The sequence below is a fragment of the Felis catus genome, chromosome B1, assembly GCF_018350175.1.
Source record: "Felis catus isolate Fca126 chromosome B1, F.catus_Fca126_mat1.0, whole genome shotgun sequence".
NCBI classification, from domain to species: Eukaryota; Metazoa; Chordata; class Mammalia; order Carnivora; family Felidae; genus Felis; species Felis catus.
This window is the reverse complement of record NC_058371.1, coordinates 174,123,656-174,141,858: the sequence shown is the minus strand read 5'-3', so window position 1 is coordinate 174,141,858 and position 18,203 is coordinate 174,123,656. Positions and strand designations below refer to the sequence as shown.

At 45.0% G+C, this 18,203-nt stretch overlaps 1 protein-coding gene across 2 annotated transcripts in view; it reads left to right on the top strand.

Annotated features, from left to right (window-relative positions):
- The first annotated feature begins 519 nt into the window (after positions 1-519).
- NWD2 (NACHT and WD repeat domain containing 2) overlaps positions 520-18,203 on the top strand; it is a 181,918-nt gene continuing 164,234 nt past the window's right edge. Inside the window, exon 1 of one of the 2 annotated variants that reach the window (XM_003985445.6) lies at positions 520-802. In XM_003985445.6, coding sequence (XP_003985494.3) covers positions 652-802 — 151 coding nt within the window. In that variant the 5' untranslated portion in view covers positions 520-651. The remainder of the gene's footprint in view (positions 803-18,203) is intronic. The other variant, XM_045056482.1, reaches the window with a different exon arrangement.

Here is an 18,203-nt window from a genome sequence, read left to right as displayed (position 1 = left end):
GGAGGAGTCAGAGGGATCTCGGGCTAGTTTCTTTCATGTTCTCCACCAAGGAGACAGCCACGAGCGCTCGGGATCGTCCTCAGAGAAGCCCGGGAGGCCCACGGGCAGCCCGCGGCCCCCGCGCCCCCGCCCCTGCCGCCCATTAAGCCGCGGGTGAGTTCACCGCCCCGCGGAAGGACGTTCCCATAAAGTCGGACGCCTTTAGCAGATAAAGTTCGAGCAGCTCTCCTCCGCTCGGTACCCGTCACCTCGGCGACCCCTCTTCCCGCGGCAGGCACGGACGGGGAGATGGCCGCGGGCTGGGCGGCCGGCGCGGGCGCTTCCCGGCGCAAAGAGGCGCCGCGCGCGTAGCCGCCGCCGCCGCCGCCACCGCCACGCTGACCTCCCGCCGGCTGCTGTGCTGAGCCCCCGGCGGCGGGCGAAGGCTGACGCCCAGAGGGCCGGGAGGCGGCGGCGTCAGCGGCCCGAGGGTCCGTATGGCCGCCCCGCGCCTGCCGGTGGTGTGCGCCGCGGAGCTCGCCGGCGGCGCCTCGGGCTCGGGGCGGCTCTGAGCCGCGCCGCCTGCGGGGATCGACCTAGCTGCTCCGCGGAGCCGCGGGCAGGAACCGAGGACCAGGAGGCGGCGGCGGCGGCTATTCCTCCCAGAGGGCGATGTGGCCGGCCGGCGCGGGCACCAGGCTGCCCTGTCCCCGGGACTCTGCGCTCCGGCGGGCGGCTTTCTCCGGGAACCTCAACGCCCTGCCTTCTCACCTCGTGCCCGCCGGGCGAAGCGTGCGGGTCTTCATCAGCGCCAACCCTGAAGGTAAGTCCTTCGCCCGGATTTGCCCGTCAGTCCTTCCGTCCGTCCGCGCGCGCCGGGAGCCGGAGAGTTTCCGCAGCACAGCCGGGCGCGCCGTGCGTGCCCCAATCTCCCTTCCTCCAGCTGAAAGCGTGGATGGCCTGAGCGCGTGGGAATTTCATTTGAATCACTTTTATTCTCCCTTCGCTCATCCCCTCTGCTCGCTGGCTTCCCCTGGGACCCCCATTCTCGCGCCCCTCTCCCGGGTTACTAATTCAGATCGAGCTAAGAAACGTCCGAGGCATTAGACGCTTCTGGAAGCGCCAACCTGCTTCCACTACCACCTTTTCTTTTAGCGGTGTCTTCTCCGGGGTTGTCGCGAACGCAAATAGTAGTTCGTCTCGCTCCCGGCTCAGCTGCGGGGTCCTGAAGGAGGGCTTCCTCCCTTGCTACTTGTTCGCGCCGAGCGGGGTGAGCATATGGGGTTCCCTGAGACTAGCCTCTTGTGAGTGCGACTGTGCCCTTCGCTTTGGAGGGCAGAAGAATCCTCTGTGAATCGAAGGCCCGCGGCGATTGCAGAGGAAACGCGCTGTGGGGCCCCGGGATAGATGGGCGTTCATCCCGGCGCTGGTTTCGTGGCGAGCGCTCAGGAGTTCATCTCCACAGCTGGACCCCGGGCTTGATTTCCCGGTTTGGAACCTGACCTACTCAGGCCTGTTTCTGCTCAAGGCTGGGCACCTGGTAGGCGCCAAACGCAAACTTGTTGATTTCTCGCATTCGCAAATCACAGCGGCTGAGCGCTGGATGGTTCATTTCTTTTTTTTGCTCAGCACTGCCTTTGAGTTTTGGGACCTGAATATTAACTTTCCTTACTAGTAAGTGAAGAAGTAGGAAGCATTTGACTTAACCTGGATAAAACTGCAGGAATTGCTCTTTTCTAGAAAAAGTAAATGTGTGGCCATAAGATAAGTTTTGCAGGAGCCTTTTTTTTTTTTTTTTTTTTATGCACTCTAACAAGCTTTGAGTCTGACAAAAAGTAAGCGTTAACAATCATTAGATATAATCTTTTTAACCCAAGAGTCTGGTTGCTTTTGAAAAGCATTTTGAGAGACTAACAAAAATCACTTTCTAAAGAAGTTGTAAAAAAACAAAACAAAAATCTCAGGGAAACTTTACATTATGTCAGGGCATTGGGGAAAGACTCAAATAGGTAACTCACAGTTACCTATATACTAATAGAAAGACTGTATACTTTTTGAGACAGAGGCACAACTGTGCTAATAAAGTTTTCAGCTCATTTTTACAAAATTTAATAATTGAGGCATTTAGGAAATTACTGTCCACCCTTTTAAAACCTTTTAAAATCTCAGATATGTCTTCCAGGATTTTTACTTAAGTCTGAATAAAGGAAAACATGGAGATATGCAGCCTGTTTAAAGACTACTGGTAATCTGCAATTTAAGTATTCAAGGTGTTTTTTTTTTTTTTTTTTAATGCTAAAACATTTTTTTAAGTGGTTGGGAGAATTGTGTTAGAAAATGTTGTCTTAAAATTTTCACTTCTCCTAAGCTTGAAAGAAATTTCATGAGAAGTGTTTAAGTCTGCTGATGTAGAACCAGCAAAATTACTGTTTTTCTTTAAACATGTTCCTTCAAAAATACTGTGAAAATGTTAATATCAGTAGTTTGTTTTTCCTTTAAATTTGTAATTTCTAAAATAAAAATCAATGATCATGAATGTGTGTTAAGTCAGGTTAATAATGAATTAATATTTAAGATTAATGTCATTTTTTTCATAAGCTTGTCCATATGATTCTTCAAATTTTCTAGTTTCTTAAAAGCTTTGACATATGTTACTCTTAGGAAAGCAAACAGAAGGGAGGCTTTCGTGTTTCCTGCTTACTGTTTGAGCTAAGCTTGTACATTGATCTTGAAGGACCAGAAATGTGACCTCTACGTGAGAAGTTGTAACAGGGTTAGCACCCAGATTTGATCAAATTGGAGAGTCGAGGGTATATTAAATAGAAGAGACAGAGACGGATATTTTTGGGGGGCCTGTGCGTGAAACCGTGCAATGTTGGTAAATGCTCTATCAGAGGCAGCACTCCACCACGAAATTTTTGTGGATGCAATTCAGGAAGCAAATGGTTGTGTTTTGGTTCCATCCAATATTAGATTCTTGGCCAATACTCAAGAGCTTCTCCACTGTCCAATTAAGACAAAGAACATTATCTCATGCTTTTCTCTACAAGTGGAAATCAATTCATGCTCTAGATAAAAGCTGCTTTGTGTTGAACTCCTAGCAGTATGTTTAAGAATTCAGCTAGGGTCTCCCTTAGGTTATTGTGTTAATACGTGTTGTTTTAAAAGGCTTGTATGGACTTTACTTATCAATAATAAAGGTAATGCATAAAAATTACTTTCCCATGTGTTAGCTCATTCAGTATTTTAATTTCGATTTCCATCCCCCAATCCTGTCAGGATGGTGGACCAGGGGCTGTTCTCCCTGTTTCATAGATAAGGAAACTAAGGCTGTGCCAGGTTAAGCTACTTGCCTGAACCTGGATAGCAAAATAACGTGGAGCTTTCAGGGGACTCAAAACATCTCTCTTGGTACTCTGTGGGCCAGCCTAGGTTTATGCCAGATTTCTGTGAAATCTCTTCCACCCACATGGACAAGACAATCAGCTGGATATATAGTGGATAAGTGTTATCCTTACTCTTGAATCCTGACAGCCAGCCAGAAGCTGACTACAGAGAGGGAACATGGCTGCTCTGACCTACTTCACTTACACCAGAGGGGTAGCCTCAAGGGCATTCAAGGAAATTTCAGAATGTTCTGGACTCTAATGGGCCTGTTTCGGTCCAAAAGTATATCTGCATACGACCAGTCCACGCCACATTAAGGACACTGGAGAAGAACCAGTGTGGGGGAGACAATAGCATTGTCCCAGATTCTCTTACATGAATAAGCCTTGGACTTCATCTAGTCCCACCTTCCACCCAAGGTAGAAATTCCATCTGTGGCTTCTGTATTAATCCTTGGGAGTCTTCTAGTTATTTAGCCATGCTTCTCTGCCAGAATGGCACATATACCTTCTTGGAACAGTGATTCTAAAACGTGTATAAAATCTTCCACTGTGATGAGCCTGAATTGTCCATGAATATGTGGAGGAGAAGAGCCAGCATAATTCTCCCCCTGTATTGAAATTCATGGGAGCCTAATAAATAATCCTCTTTGCCTCAATTCCTGTTGGTTTGTGTTTTTTGTTTGTTTGTTTTTGTTTTGAGAAAGAGGGAGAGAGGGAGAGGAAGGGAGGGGAGAGGCAGAGAGAGAGAGGAGAGAATCCCAGGCAGGTTCCATGCTGTCAGTGCAGAGCCTGATGTCAGGCTTGATTCCATGAGTTGAGAGATTGTGGCCTGAGCTGAAACCAAGAGTCGAATACTTAACGAACTGAGCCACCCAGGCACCCCTGCCTTAACTCTTAATCAGTTTAGAGCACAGTAATGTCTTACTTAGGTCAGGCTGCTGCTGCAACAAAATACCATAGACTGAGTGGCTTTGACAACAGACCTTTTATTTCTCACAGTTCTGGGGGCTGGCAAGTCCCAAGATCAGGGTGCTGGCAAGTGTGATTCCTGGTGCAGGACCTCCTTGTGATTTTCCAATGACCATCTTCTCACTGTGTCCTTACATGACAGAGAGCACAAGCTCTGGTCTTTCTTCTTTTTCTTTAATAAGGATGCTGATCCCATAATGGAGGCCCCACCCTAATAACTTCATCTAAATCTGATTACCTCCCAAAGGGTCTACCTCTAAATACCCTGACATTAGGGGTGCCGAGTGGCTTAGTCAGTTAAGCATGCTTTACTCTTGATATCCATTCAGGTCATGATCTCACCATTCTAGAGATTGAGTCCCTATGTCAGGTTCTGTGCTGACAGCTCAGAACCTGCTTGGGATTCTCTCTCTCTCCTCTCTGTCTGCCCATCCCCTGTGCAGTGTTTGTCTCTCAAAATAAATAAAATACCATCACATTAGCTGTTAGGGCTTCAACATATGAATGGGGGAGGGGCAGAAATATTAAGGCCATAACATTCTGTCCCTGCACCTCCCCAAATTCATGTCCTTGTAGCATACAAATGATATTCATTCCATACCAACAACTCCAAAAGTCTCGACCTGCTCCAGCATCAGTTCTAAAGTCTACAGCCCAAAGTGTCGTCTAAATACAATCTAAATCAGATATGGGTGAAACTCCAGATATGATTTATCCAGAGGCAGAAATCCTTTCCTGCTGTGAGCGTGTGAAACGAGAAAAGTTGTGTGCTTACAAAATGGAATGGTGGGAGAGGCATAGGATTGACTGTCATTCTAAAAGGAAGAAATTGGAATGAAAAAAGGGATGAAGGGTCCCAAGGAAGTTCAAAAACTAGCAAGGCAAATACCATTAGGTCTTGAAGCGCTAGAATAATGGTCTTTGGTTTGATGCTCTGCTTTCCATACCCCCTGGGGGTGGCAGTGCTACATCTGTAACTCTGTGGAAGGGAGTTACCCAGCAAGACTCCAGGAGGCGCTGCCCTCAAGGCTTTGGACGACGCCATCTGCCCTGTTGAAGTCCAGGTGATGCCTTCCCCTACCTTTGAACCAAGAGGCAACCCTGATGATCTCCAAATCTCCTTTGAGGTCATTCTCCCTTTGTGTTGAAGAACCACAGCTGAATGGCCTTATGGCTCAATCCTGCAGGATCTCAGTCCACCTATCTTCCTTGCAACCCCTGTCTTCCTCAGTTCCAGCTGAACCTTGCCCCTGCTGGGGTGGTCCGTGATTTACACCCATATCAAAGGGTTGCTTGACCACACTCTTGGTTTTCAGAGCAAAAAACTCTTGGTTTGTCCTTTTGTGTGATACGGATAAGCTGAGACTTTTCCAGATCCTAAAGTTCTGGTTCCTTTTTGTTTTAACAATTCCTTTCTCGGTTCCTCCTTTTTTTTTCCCCCCTTCCTTACGCAGGAGGAACCAAGCCACCCCTTTGTCCAGTTTCCTGGCTTACCAGTGCTACCTTCCACAAAACACTAGAACACAGTTCAGTGACATAGTTGACCACTTTATGGCACTTGCCTCTGCTCTGTTGGGCGATAACATGTTCCTGGTTTCAGTCTTAGGTGTCGCCTGGATGGCCAGTTCAGCAGAATGGCCATATTCTGTTCACAATTTCTGGATTCTCTAAGAATCTTTTTCCACAGCTCTCCTCTTTCCTTTCTGAGCTCTCCCCAGAATTGCCAGTAACCGTCTCTTTGTGGCAGTCGTGGCTTTTTCTAGCATGTACCTCCCAACTCTTCTAGTCTCTACCCATTACCTAGTTCCAAAGCTGTTTCCCCATGTTTTAGGTGTTTGTTACAGCAGCACCTGCCTCTTGGTAGCAAACTCTGTCTTCATTTCCTAGAGTTGCCATGACATTGGCCCCAAACTGGGTTTTAAAGTACAGGAACTTACAGTCTCCTGATTCTGGAGGCCGGAAGTCCCAAATCAAGGTATCAGCAGGACTGTGCTCCCACTGAAGGCTCTAGGCAAGGGCCCTTCCTTGACTCTTCCTGGCTTCAGGTGGCTCCTGGTGGTCCATGCTGTGTGGACCTTGGTTTGCAGCTTTGTCCCTCCAGCCTCTGCCTCCATGGTCACCGGCAAGAAGGTCATGTCCTCATGTGGTGGAGAGAGAACTATTATGTCTCTTCCTCCTCTTATAAATAGGACAGTAATCCCATTATAGGGCACCTTCGTGACCTCATCTATACCTAATTACCTCCCAAAGGTCTCGCCCCACAATACCATCACTTTTGGGCTTGGGGCTTCAACCCCTGAATTTGGGTGAATTTGGGGGAACACAACCATTTAGTCCGTAACTGGTAATGTCTAAAGCAAATAGAAGGTCAAGATATTGCTTTTATTACTGGTAAGAACTGATGTGGGCCCATGCTCCTTTATCATCTTTTGGGCCAGATATGATTTTGGAATTTCATATTTTTTAGGTTTAGGAAGAAAATGGTACATATGCTATTTATTACGTAGGGTCTGGGTCATATCCCGTAAGCAAATATGAATGTGTGTATAAGGAAACATGGCTTCACTCTAAGCTGTACTTTCTGCAGTGCTGGAAGGTTTTCATCTGCCTTGTCCTGTGTGGTAGTACTAGTTAAATATAGCTGTTACTGAGCTTTTGAAATGTGGCTGGTAGGACTGAGAATCTATTGTAACTTAGTTTAAATTTAAATAGGCACATGGGGCTGTTGGCTACGACATGCAACACAATGCTCTAAGGGGAAAAATGAGGATTTAAGTAGTTTCATGTCTGTTAGGGTCACGTTTTGCCACTGGTGACTCAGGTCACTTAAGGTTTTGCTGCCAGATGAATCGGGGAAAAATTTTTTTGTTTTCATTACTTTGTGGATTCTGGAAGTGCAGGTAAGGACTGTGGACCTTTCGGGGGAAATATGGCTTTGGACTCGAGCCAAGTAGGGTTTTCCAGTGCTGAACCTCAGAACTGCATAAACTTACCCTCCCAGGCAGTGTCAGCAATGGACCAGGGCATAAACCTGCCCCTTCCCCCAGCTGGTGGACAGAGTTGGCCCTTTGAAAATTTAAGACATGGAAGAAGAACAGAGAAGAATGACAGGTTCACTTACAAGAGAGAACAAAGGGGGCCGGACTGTTTGTGCTCAGATTTTCCTTCCAAATGCATCCATCTGATTAAGACACTTCTGCCCTGAATAGTAAGTAATGGCCCTGTCCAGGGCTACTCTGCTAGTGGATCTCCCTATGTGTGTTGGGAGACATCAGGATTGGAGAAAAAGCTTCTCCAACACCTATTTTTGTCCCTTTTCACGCCCGCTCCGATTTATCCACTGGTCGACTTTGAGAGTCGTGCACGTTGTCCATAGTATTCGTGATCAGCTGCTTTGTCCATTTCCACGTGGACTTTGTATGTCTTTGCATGTTCCCGTGCTCTCTCTTCCATGTCTTTGAGGTCTTAGTAGAAACGTTTGTTCTCCATTTTGGCAGAAGCCACAGTAAAGAGAGAAATATTTTCCCTACAGTTGTTGCAACCAGTGTTTGACTTTTACTTTATCTTGTGCTCCCAGGCAAGAGGCAGAAAGATGTGCATCAAGAAATTCAAATGAAAGCTACGAATATTCTTCACTGTGGTTCTTCTTACCTTCCCTGAAATGTCAATTATTTCTGAGGCTCCCTGGTTTTTCTTTTTTTCTTTTTAATGTTTATTTTTATTTTTGAGAGAGAGAGAGCATGAGTGGGGGAGGGGCAGAGAGAAAGGGAGACACAGAATCTGAAGCAGGCTCCAGGCTCTGAGCTGTCAGCACAGATCCCAACATGGGACTTGAACTCATGAACCATGAGACCATGACCTGAGCCAGTCAGACGCTTAACCAACTGGGCCACCCAGGCGCCCCATTTAAGGCTTCCTGCTTTTTCATTGTTTTGGGGAGTAATCAGAAAAAATAAAGTTAAGGGGTGCCTGGGTGGCTCGGTTAAGCGGCCAACTTCGGCTCAGGTCATGATCTTGTGGTCCTTGAGTTCAAGCCCCGCATCAGGCTCTGTGCTGATGACAGCTCAAAGCCTGGAGCCTGCTTCAGATTCTGCGTCTCCCTCTCTCTCTGCCCCTCTCCCATTTGTGCTCTGTCTCTCTCTGCCTTTCAAAAATAAATACATGCTTAAAAAAAAGAAAAAGAAAAAATAAAGTTAACACGGCAAAAAAAAAAAAAAAAAAAAACTGTGCGCGCGTGTATACACACAGCTATTTGCACCACAAAGTTAATAGTCTTAAAGGAGAACATACTGAACTGCTACTTTATGGTAAATGCACATAGAGCATTTATACTGCATTCTCAACTTCTAGTGGTTGTATCTTCATGTCCTGGAGCAGATATCATTCAGGCAGGGGAAGATGTTAGATGCAGGTACAAGACCAGAGAGCCGGACTGCCCGGGCTTGCCTCCACGGTCCACCTTTTAGTGCTGTGATTCTTAAGCACGTTGCTTAACTACTTTGTTCTCAGTTTCCTAATCTGTAGAGAGAGGACAGTAATAGTGCCTGCCTTGCAGGGTTACTGAATAAATAAAGAACTTACAACAGGGCTGGGCCCATAGTAAACATGAAATAAATGTTTGCCATGGTCACCCTTATTCTCTTTATCACTATTAGTTTCCGCTGTGATCCAGATCCTGTGCAGGCCTGGGTATGGAAGGATAAACCCTCCCCTCCTTATAGAAATGGAGTCTATGGAAGCATATCAGTTAGAATTCCACAGGAAAACAAGAAGCACTCCAGATACTTCTGGGAACTCAGCAGTCCCAAAAGTCATTGTTAAGAGTCTGAGGAGTGAAAGGGATACCGCTAGGCAGTTTCCAAAAGCCGTCACCTAGAGGGCAGGAAACCGTAGAAGCCACTGCCAGTTGTCCTAGCTGCGAGCCGTGTAGCTGGCCAGTTTGTACAAACACGCCCGTCTGCTGAAGCCGCGTATCAGCCACCACAACTCAAGGCAGAACTTATCCTGTTCCCTTGTCCTCCATATCTCATGCAGGCGCACCCCCCACCCGCCCCCCGGCAGAGTCAGAATTGCACTTGGACCCTCGAAGTGAGTAAGTCTAGGCCCTTCCAGGCTTCCAGCACAAGAGAGAGAATGAAAGGAAGCGGTGATGGACACTCACCACCAACACGCAGGGTCTAGTCCAGGGGGGAAGCAGGCGCATTGACTTATTCAACCAGGAGACATTCATGGAACACTTACTCCACATGGAGGGCTGTTCTGGTGCCTAGAACACAGCAGTAACAAAACAGGCAGGTCTCTGTTCTCATGCAGTTTACGTAAATAATATATGCAATGAGCACCGTGCTAAAGATATGAGCAGAGCAGTAGAGAGACGCTGAGGAGGAGTAAGCCAGCCTAGAGCTCAGAATGAGGGTTGGGAGGGCTCCCCAGAGGAGCCAACGGAGCCAGGGTGTAAACACTATCCTACATGGTAATCAAATACAAGGCAAAGTGATGATGAGCTCTCTGGAGGGAATAGAAAGAGATTATTATTCAATGAAGAGCTTTTATCCCTTTGAACAAGAGAATGGAGCTGATGTCTTGAGGTGATAACTATGGTTTGTCCCTTAAAGGTGGCCCATTTAGAAAGCCATTTAAAAGAGTGCGACTTGAGTATATAGGGCCGGCTACAAAGACATTGTGACTTTATGGTTTAGTCAATCATCTACAGCTCTTTTAAGATTCTTGTCACGCTGTAGCAATGACACCACTTACTGTTTTAAAGGGTGTGTGTATATATGCGTTTTATTTTTTTCAGTTGTCTGCTGCCATGTATCATGATGCCCACGCTGAAATTTAGTGACTTAAAACAATGATTTATGATTTCCCACAGTTCTGTGCCTGCCGGGGAATCCAGGTAGGGCTTGGCCTGAAGAAGACAGGTAGGTACCTTCTGCCGAGCGTTGGCTGGAGTCACTCACTTGACTGCACTCAGCTAAGCCTGGGTGGAACTGGGCTGTGGAAGGTCCAGGAAGGCCTCACTCCTGTGCCTGGCTCCTCAGTGCTCCTCCACGAGGGCTTGCTCTCCAGCTTTTCTCCTCACTCGGAGGTCTAGCCCAGGATTCGTTGTAGGGGATTGGCTACCCGAGAGAAGGGAAATGGCAGCCACCAGGCCTCTTAAGGCCCTGGAAGTCGCAGGATGTCATTTTCACTGTGTTCTGTCCATTGCAAGTCCTAGGCTAGCCTAAATTCAGAGGGAGAGGAAATAGACCCTCTCTCTCAGATGAGCAGAGGTAGATGCACGTGGCGGGGGGGGGGGGGGGGGGGTAGGAGTTAATGGTGGCCAACTTCAAAAGCTACCCAAACCCCAGTTGTATTGTGAAGTTTCTTTGGCCTGTTGTTGTCCTAATTAGGTTAAGTGAGTAAATGCTTGCAAAGTGAGTAAACTGGTGGCCTGGCACGTAACACGTGCCCGACAGGTGTTCACAGTTGTGCTGATCAGTGAGTTGTTGAGCACTGATGGGGACTCCGTGCACAGTGCCCTTGTAGAACCTTCCAAATTCTAAACTGAGAAAAACAAGAGCCTGCAAATAGATGAAAATACCACCATTGTTACTGAAAAGGTAATAACGGAGAATGCTTTTGTGCTTCTTGATACTAAACTCCAGAATTAGACATTCTTCTACCCACACACTGGCAGTGGTTGGCCACTGGAGGGTCTGCCCCACAAAACACTGAGCCTGGAGAAAGCATGACCTCTGTGTGGACAGGTCAATTCCTGGGGGAAGGAGTGAGCGAGTGGACTGAGCTTGCCTGGTTTATTTTTTCCCACATTTTCAGTCAAATGAGTCACCCCTTAAACCTTCCCACCCCTGTTCCAGGAAGTAAGGAAGGAGGTAAAAGGAACCCAGGAGTCCCATGCTCCAGAAGAAGCCTCCAGTTAGGGGAAGAAGGGCTTCTCCCCTAACCCAGATACTTACCTCTTTCAGTTTTAACATTTGTACACAGGATCACTTATATCGGATGTCTAGTTTGAAACAGCCCAAATTCTATCCCAGCCGGTATCTAACACAAGATGCTAAGCTATAAGGTATGACATGCTTTGTATGTAATAGCAATAACTGTATCAGCTGTCTGTATCAGATACTTTCATAAGGTAAGTGCTTCAAGTGGCTCAGGTGGCCTTGGGGTCACTTCATCTCTCTAGAAACCACTACATTTTGGGGTAGATTGATAGGCAGCAATAGACAACCAAAAAAAAAAAACAAAAACAAAAAACAAAAACAAACTCACAAACACCTTTTAAAATGGCAAATGATACAGTTCCTGTAGTGTGACAGGAATTCATCTACAGGGTAATTGGGTTTGATAAAGGCTTAGAGTTCTTTGCAACTCAAAAAAATTCTTACAAGTTTTGCCCTTACTGGTCATGTGATTTAAATCAATGTAAAACCCCTAGGAGGTGGTTCAAAAGTATACGTATATGCTGAGTTATGGACAATCTAAAAGAAAGTCTGGTGCTACTAACTTAAAGACCGATTCCTTCCTGTTGCTGTTTCAAAGCTTTATCTTTCATATTTTTTACTGAAATCAAACAGGATTCCTTCTGCAAATTAAAGTAAGTAGGCTAATGTATAATTAGGAAAAGGATAAGTGATAGAAAGTTAATAAAGAGATTGAATGGCATCCAAAGCTGTAGTTTCTAAGAGAATAATACCCACTTCTAATGAAATGCTTCCTTGAAATCTCATTTTCAATCCAAAATATTTGCTAGGCTTTGACATGAGTACAATCAAAACAAAGAGCAAAGCCCAGATGTCAGGTGTCTTTTTCTAAGAGTGATTACAGAATCTAACTCAGAAATGAAACCACAAAATTAAAAAGCTATCTTTCATAAAGTTTAATCTGATCCATTATGGATAGTGTCAGATTCTTGCCACTGAATAGATTTCCTTCAGAGTTTATTCTAAGTGTCACCTGCAGTATTTATTAAATACCCATTGTGTACAGCCAAACTCCTAACTGGTTGGTGTGGAGAGTTACAGAGGAAGTAAGAGATACATACTGTCTTCATTCTTGAGACTCCTGCAGCTAGGAGGCAATACAGGCATAACTACCAAAAGTATACTGTTCTTAGGGCACCCTGATGGCTCAGTAGGTTAAGTGTCCGACTCGACTCTTGGTTTCAGCTCAGGTCATGATCTCATGGTTCATGGGTTCGAGCTACTCGTTGGGCTCTGTGCTGATGGCATGGAGCCTGCTTGGCATTCTCTCTCTCTCTCTCTCTCTCTGTCTCTGTCTCTGTCTCTGTCTCTCTGTTCCTCCCCCTTACACACAGACACTCTCTCTCTCTCTCTCTCTCTCTCTCTCTCTCTCTCTCTCTCTCTCCCCCCCCCTCTCCCTCCCCCCCCCCCAAAAATAAACAAAACACCATGCTTGTGAGGTATTTCACACAAAGGGCACTTGGAAAAATTGGGATCAACCCGTGGTGTCTGATATCCCAGTCAGGCATGAGCTCATCAAATTTAGTGAAAAGGGAAAGACCAGGATGTGTCAAATCTAAGAAATGGACCTCTCTGCTGTAGAGGAGTGGCCAGTGGGGAACTGGGTCAGTTGTAGGTGATGAGAGTAAGTCTAGATCCAAGAGAAAGGCACTGTTTTTGAAGAGAAAGCATTTGTTACCAAAGAGGCATAGTGAGCACATATATGTTGAAATTTGTTTCATTTCCTTGAGTGTCAGTATAACTTCAGAGTTTACTCGGATAATAATTGGAGGGGTTCGGGCACAAGATAGGGACTCTGGGGAAGACAGAGGGGATAGTAAGAAGCATCTGGCAAAATCAAGGCAGGATCCCAGCCCCTCATCTTTAGGTGGGACCCAGGTCCTGAGAAAGGTGTCGGCTGCTGTCAGGACTGAAATCCAAGGCCAGGGCCACAGCTGCTGTCTGAGTGATCTGACCCTGAGTCTCAGGAGAGTTGGGAAAACAGGAACTAGGAAAGTAATAGGAAATATTTCCTGGCTGAGAATAGCCATCACTGCAGGTGGCAGGATGTGTGGTTCTGGATATTTCACAGAGTACATGCTGGGGCTGGGCAGCAGGAAGCCTTATTCAATACAAACAAGGAATTCAGAGCACTGAGAGATTAGAAAGACTTGATTGGCCTAGTTGAAGATGACGAAGCATTACAGAGACACGGAATAGTATATACCCTGGAAGGCAAGCTATTCTCATTGCTTAATCATTAGTGGTTGACTGAAATGTTTTGCAGCCACAAATGCGTTGGGGCCACACCCCATGCTCAGGGATTGATTAGTAATGTCTCCTGTGGGTAAGAAATGGGGTGTATCCTTCTTTGTGCAGTGAATTTGCAACTGTGAACCCTGAGTGGGGAAGGGGTAAGCAACAAACAGAAGGGTTTAGTTTTGGTTCATTTGGCCAAAGCAAGGAGAACAAGCCAGAGTGAAATAGAAAAAAAAATGCCCAAGAAATAACAGGTGAGAAATGTTCTTGCCCAAGTGACAGAACTGGTAGAATCACCACTTTTTAAAGGAGGAAAAATGTGTTAGCTGTAAAAGAGACTGAAAACCTACTTGCATGTGGTAGGACCTGCATGCTCGTTAGTTGCTAAGCAAAGGGTGTAGCTTCAAGCAGAAGACCGTGCTCGGTTGACAGTGTTCTAGAAAATTCTCTAAAATAGAATTCAGAAACTACTGAGGTCAGTAATTAAAAAGCAACAGAGTTAATCAAAGATATTACATATTAAAGGAAAAAAGAAAATCTGAGAACATGAAAAAGAAGATGTGAAAATTAAAGTTCCCTTTTAAGCCTAGGGTTGCTATTCAGAAGCCTGAATAATCTACATAGAATATGTAAAAAAAAAAAAAAAAAAAAAAATGGGAAAAGACCCAGACCTTCCCACCTTGGAGGAGTTGCCTTTGGGGGCATTCATCTGCAAAGTCATGCGGGATGAAAGCATTCATAAAAGAGGAGTCTCACAATTTAACAAAATCACCATTGAACCTGAAGTCTTAGAAGGTGTGGGGGTTTTGTTACACGGCCCCCAATTTTTTTTTTTTGGCATGCATCCCACTGAGAGGTGGAATCTATGACTTTTCTCCTTGAATCTGGGCTCTCCCAACTGGTTTTGGCCAATAGAATATGGAACAAATGGCACCGCACCAGTTTCTGGGCCCAGGCTTCTGGAAATCGGCCACCTTGCGGTCAAGGAAAATGCGCCCCCTTGAAAGTGCATCTCCGCCCACGGGCACTGAGCTTTCCCAGTTCAGCTGAAGCCATGTGAGGCAAACGGCAGCCTTCCTTGCTGAACCCTGCCGAAATTGCAGATGTAAGGGGAAGATGAATGTTGTTTTAAGCCAGTGATTTTGATATGTTTTGCAGCAATAAACAAATTAGTAAAATAAAATAAATGCATTATAGTACGTACTGGGTAAGATGAAAGAACTTGGAGGTTACAGTTGGTTTTGAATCCCAAGATTTGTTGTAAATTTGTGTATTTAGTTTCCTCAGACTTCATTGTCCCTTCTGAAGGTTGGTCACAATAATAACTACCTGGCAAGATCATTGTGGGAAAGAAGTGAAATACGCAAGCACCTAACACAATGCCTGAAAGATATCAAGGACTCAAAAGTTCTAGATCCGAATTTGCTAAAAGCCCAGGGGGTTAGAGAAAAGAACGAGGGATAAAGGTTTCAAAGGAATGACAGTTGCTTGAGTAAGTTACTTTTTTGTAAATTGCAGCATGAAATGGTCCCTTTTCCCAGATTATGCCACCCATGTAATCACGTATGCTTTTAGCTAGAGGCAACTACATAAAAACACCGTTTTTAAATGATGGTTTTAACACATAAATATGAATTCAGCCCAAATTATAAGGTATTAAGTTACTAAGTTCCATCTCTAAATAACAGAGCAGATCTACTTAAAACCTGCTTTTAAAAATTAGCCCCAACTCTCTTTTTAAAGCCATGGATAACAAGCAGATTTCAATAAAATGACATTCAGAAAGAATAAAAAGATAGCACTTCCACCTTTTAATGTAGGGTGTGCTATAATCTTAAACTAAAAACCATAATTTCTTTCACACATAAAGAATCCCTTTAATGTTGCTTTAATCTACATAAAGTCTTGTCTTTTTTCTAACCCCTGTTAATCTTTTAGACCTTGATGCACAGTTTGCTACGATGTTTCAAAGCGTATTTGGTGCCCACATTCATGTGAGAAGGACCACTCTTCACAAAAAGGGACATCCCTCTTTAGGGAGGATTTCAATACAGACCTCACACATGTTTGAAAACTATTTCATTCTGTGTGGCCATATGATAGAATGACCCCATGGTTACGTCAGTTGATAATTCTTAAAAAAAATTTTTTTTAATGTTTATTTTTTTTATTTTTGAGAGAGAGAGAGAGTGAGAGTGAGAGTGGTGGAGGGGCAGAGAGAGAGGGAGACACAGAATCCAAAGCAGGCTCCAGGCTCTGAGCTGTCAGCACAGAGCCACACATGGGGCTCAGACCCATGAACCATGAGATCGTAACCTGAGCCAAAGTCAGACACTTAAATCACTGAGCCACCCAGGGGCCCCACATAAGTTGGTAATTCTTATTGTATGCATGTAATGGTCATTGTAAGCCCGAATTATACTAAGCAAATGATCTAGATATTCCTGTGTGTTGGTGTTTGGGGTGGAGGAGGGGAGAGAGGAGATGGGAAGGGGAGGGAGGAGATGGGTCTCTTGACTGAGTCAGTGCAAGGTCCAGGGACAGGCGGATGCTAACTTCAATCTGGAGAGTGCTTATCATTCATTTCTTTGTTGATTCTGCTCTGCAGATTTCAGACTAGAATGAAATGAAGGAGAACGCTCCAGAATCTAGAAGTCTTGAAACCAAAACAGTTTTGTTTCTCAAGTTTGGAGTTGGGTTATACTAGAAAAGGGCTAGCTATTTAATCTGGTCCCTCTCCGGATAGGGGAGCCAGAGTGCTTGGTGGAGGAAGGCTAGGAGCCTGCCACCCTTTATGTGCCCCATAGGATTATCTGAAGAAAACGAAATTTAGGGCTTAGCCAAGTGCTTTCATTCTTTTACTGAGATTTTAAAAAACTGTTTGAAACTACTTTTTTTTGGATTCAGTACTTGCTGTATAATGTTTTGTTTTTCCTTCTTTTTATCCTTTCAGAAATTAGTCTGTGTCAACCTTGTCAGGGAGGAAAAAACAGGTTTCACTTTTGCAAATCCCATGAGCAGTATCAAAGCAGACCTCTGCTCTGGGGGGCAGCCCCAGCGGGTATGTAAGCAGGTGGGTGTATAAGCTGACCTCACATGGGTATGCAGATTTCTGTCTGCCAGGGGGACAGCCGTGCAAACTGGTAGGCTGTGAGTTTCATGTGAGTCTGGGGCATCCAGGAATCATAACCCCAGAGTTCTCAATTCAGTACTGCCCACTATCTACCAGTGCTGTGACCTGAGGCGGTTTCTAGAACCATGAGTCCCATCTTCCTTCCTTTTTTTTTTTTTAACTTGTTTTATTTTTTATTTTTTTAAATTCACATCCAAATTAGTTAGCATATAGTGCAACAATGATTTCAGGAGTAGATTCCTTTGTGCCCCTTACCCATTTGGCCCATCCCCCCTCCCACAAGCCCTCCAGCAACCCTCAGTTTGTTCTCCATATTTATAAGTCTCTTCTGTTTTGTCTCCCTCCATGTTTTTATATTATTTTTATATTATATATATATTTATATAAATTATATATATTATATATATTATATATATAATTATATATATTATATATATTTATATTATATAGTTTTATATTATTTTCATTTCCCTTCCCTTATGTTCATCTGTTTTGTCTCTTAAAGTCCTCATAGGAGTGAAGTCCTATGATTGTCCTTCTCTAATTTCACTTAGCATAATACCCTCCAGTTCCATCCACATAGTTGCAAATGACAAGATTTCATTCTTTTTGATTGCCGAGTAATACTCCATTGTATATATATATATACACCACATCTTCTCTATCCATTCATCCATCGAGGGACATTTGGGCTCTTTCCATACTTTGGCTATCGTTAGTAGTGCTGCTATAAACATGGGGGTGTGTGTATGTGTCCCTTTGAAACAGCACACCTGTATCCCATGGATAAATGCCTAGTAGTGCAATTGCTAGGTCATAGGGTAGTTCTGTTTTTAGTTTTATGAAGAACCTCCATACTGTTTTCCAGAGTGGCTGCACCAGCTTGCATTGCCGCCCCATCTTCCTTTCTACAGAAACAAAACCCCTCCATTGTCTCTTTTATGGAGTTCTGAGCACTAAATTCTGTTGTAGTATATAAACAGTGAGCCCGATGCAGAAACAAAGAATCATCCTTTTTAAAAAAAAAAAAAAAAAAAAAAACTCTTTCAAATACATGAGTTGGAAACTGACTCTTAAGTGACTGTGTTAACAGTAGTGCTCACACAGTATTTACTCAAGAAATGCTTGCTGAATTTAAAGACCCCTGAAGAGAAATGGAAGTGGAGAGGGCAGTGAGGTGGGGGCAGTCTTCCTCATGCCCCGGCCATGCTGGGTGTTTCTGCAGGTCCGGCTGTTGCCAAGACCACCTCTGGTTCCCAAATCCCATACCTCCTGTGGTGGTTCTGTCCCTGTTGTCTCCAGTCCCTCCTCAGTGAAGTAACCCTCCGTCACTATACCCAAACTCCTCATGCCTGTATGGCTCCCCTACTCCTTCATCCCAGGGCTGATAGGGCCTCACCCACAGGCCAGCTAGGTGCCCACTGGGCTGGCCATGGAGGCCCAGCCCTAGGATCCCCAAGCCTTGAGGCTCAAGTTCCCAGTAAGCCACATTCTACGCATATAGCTCAC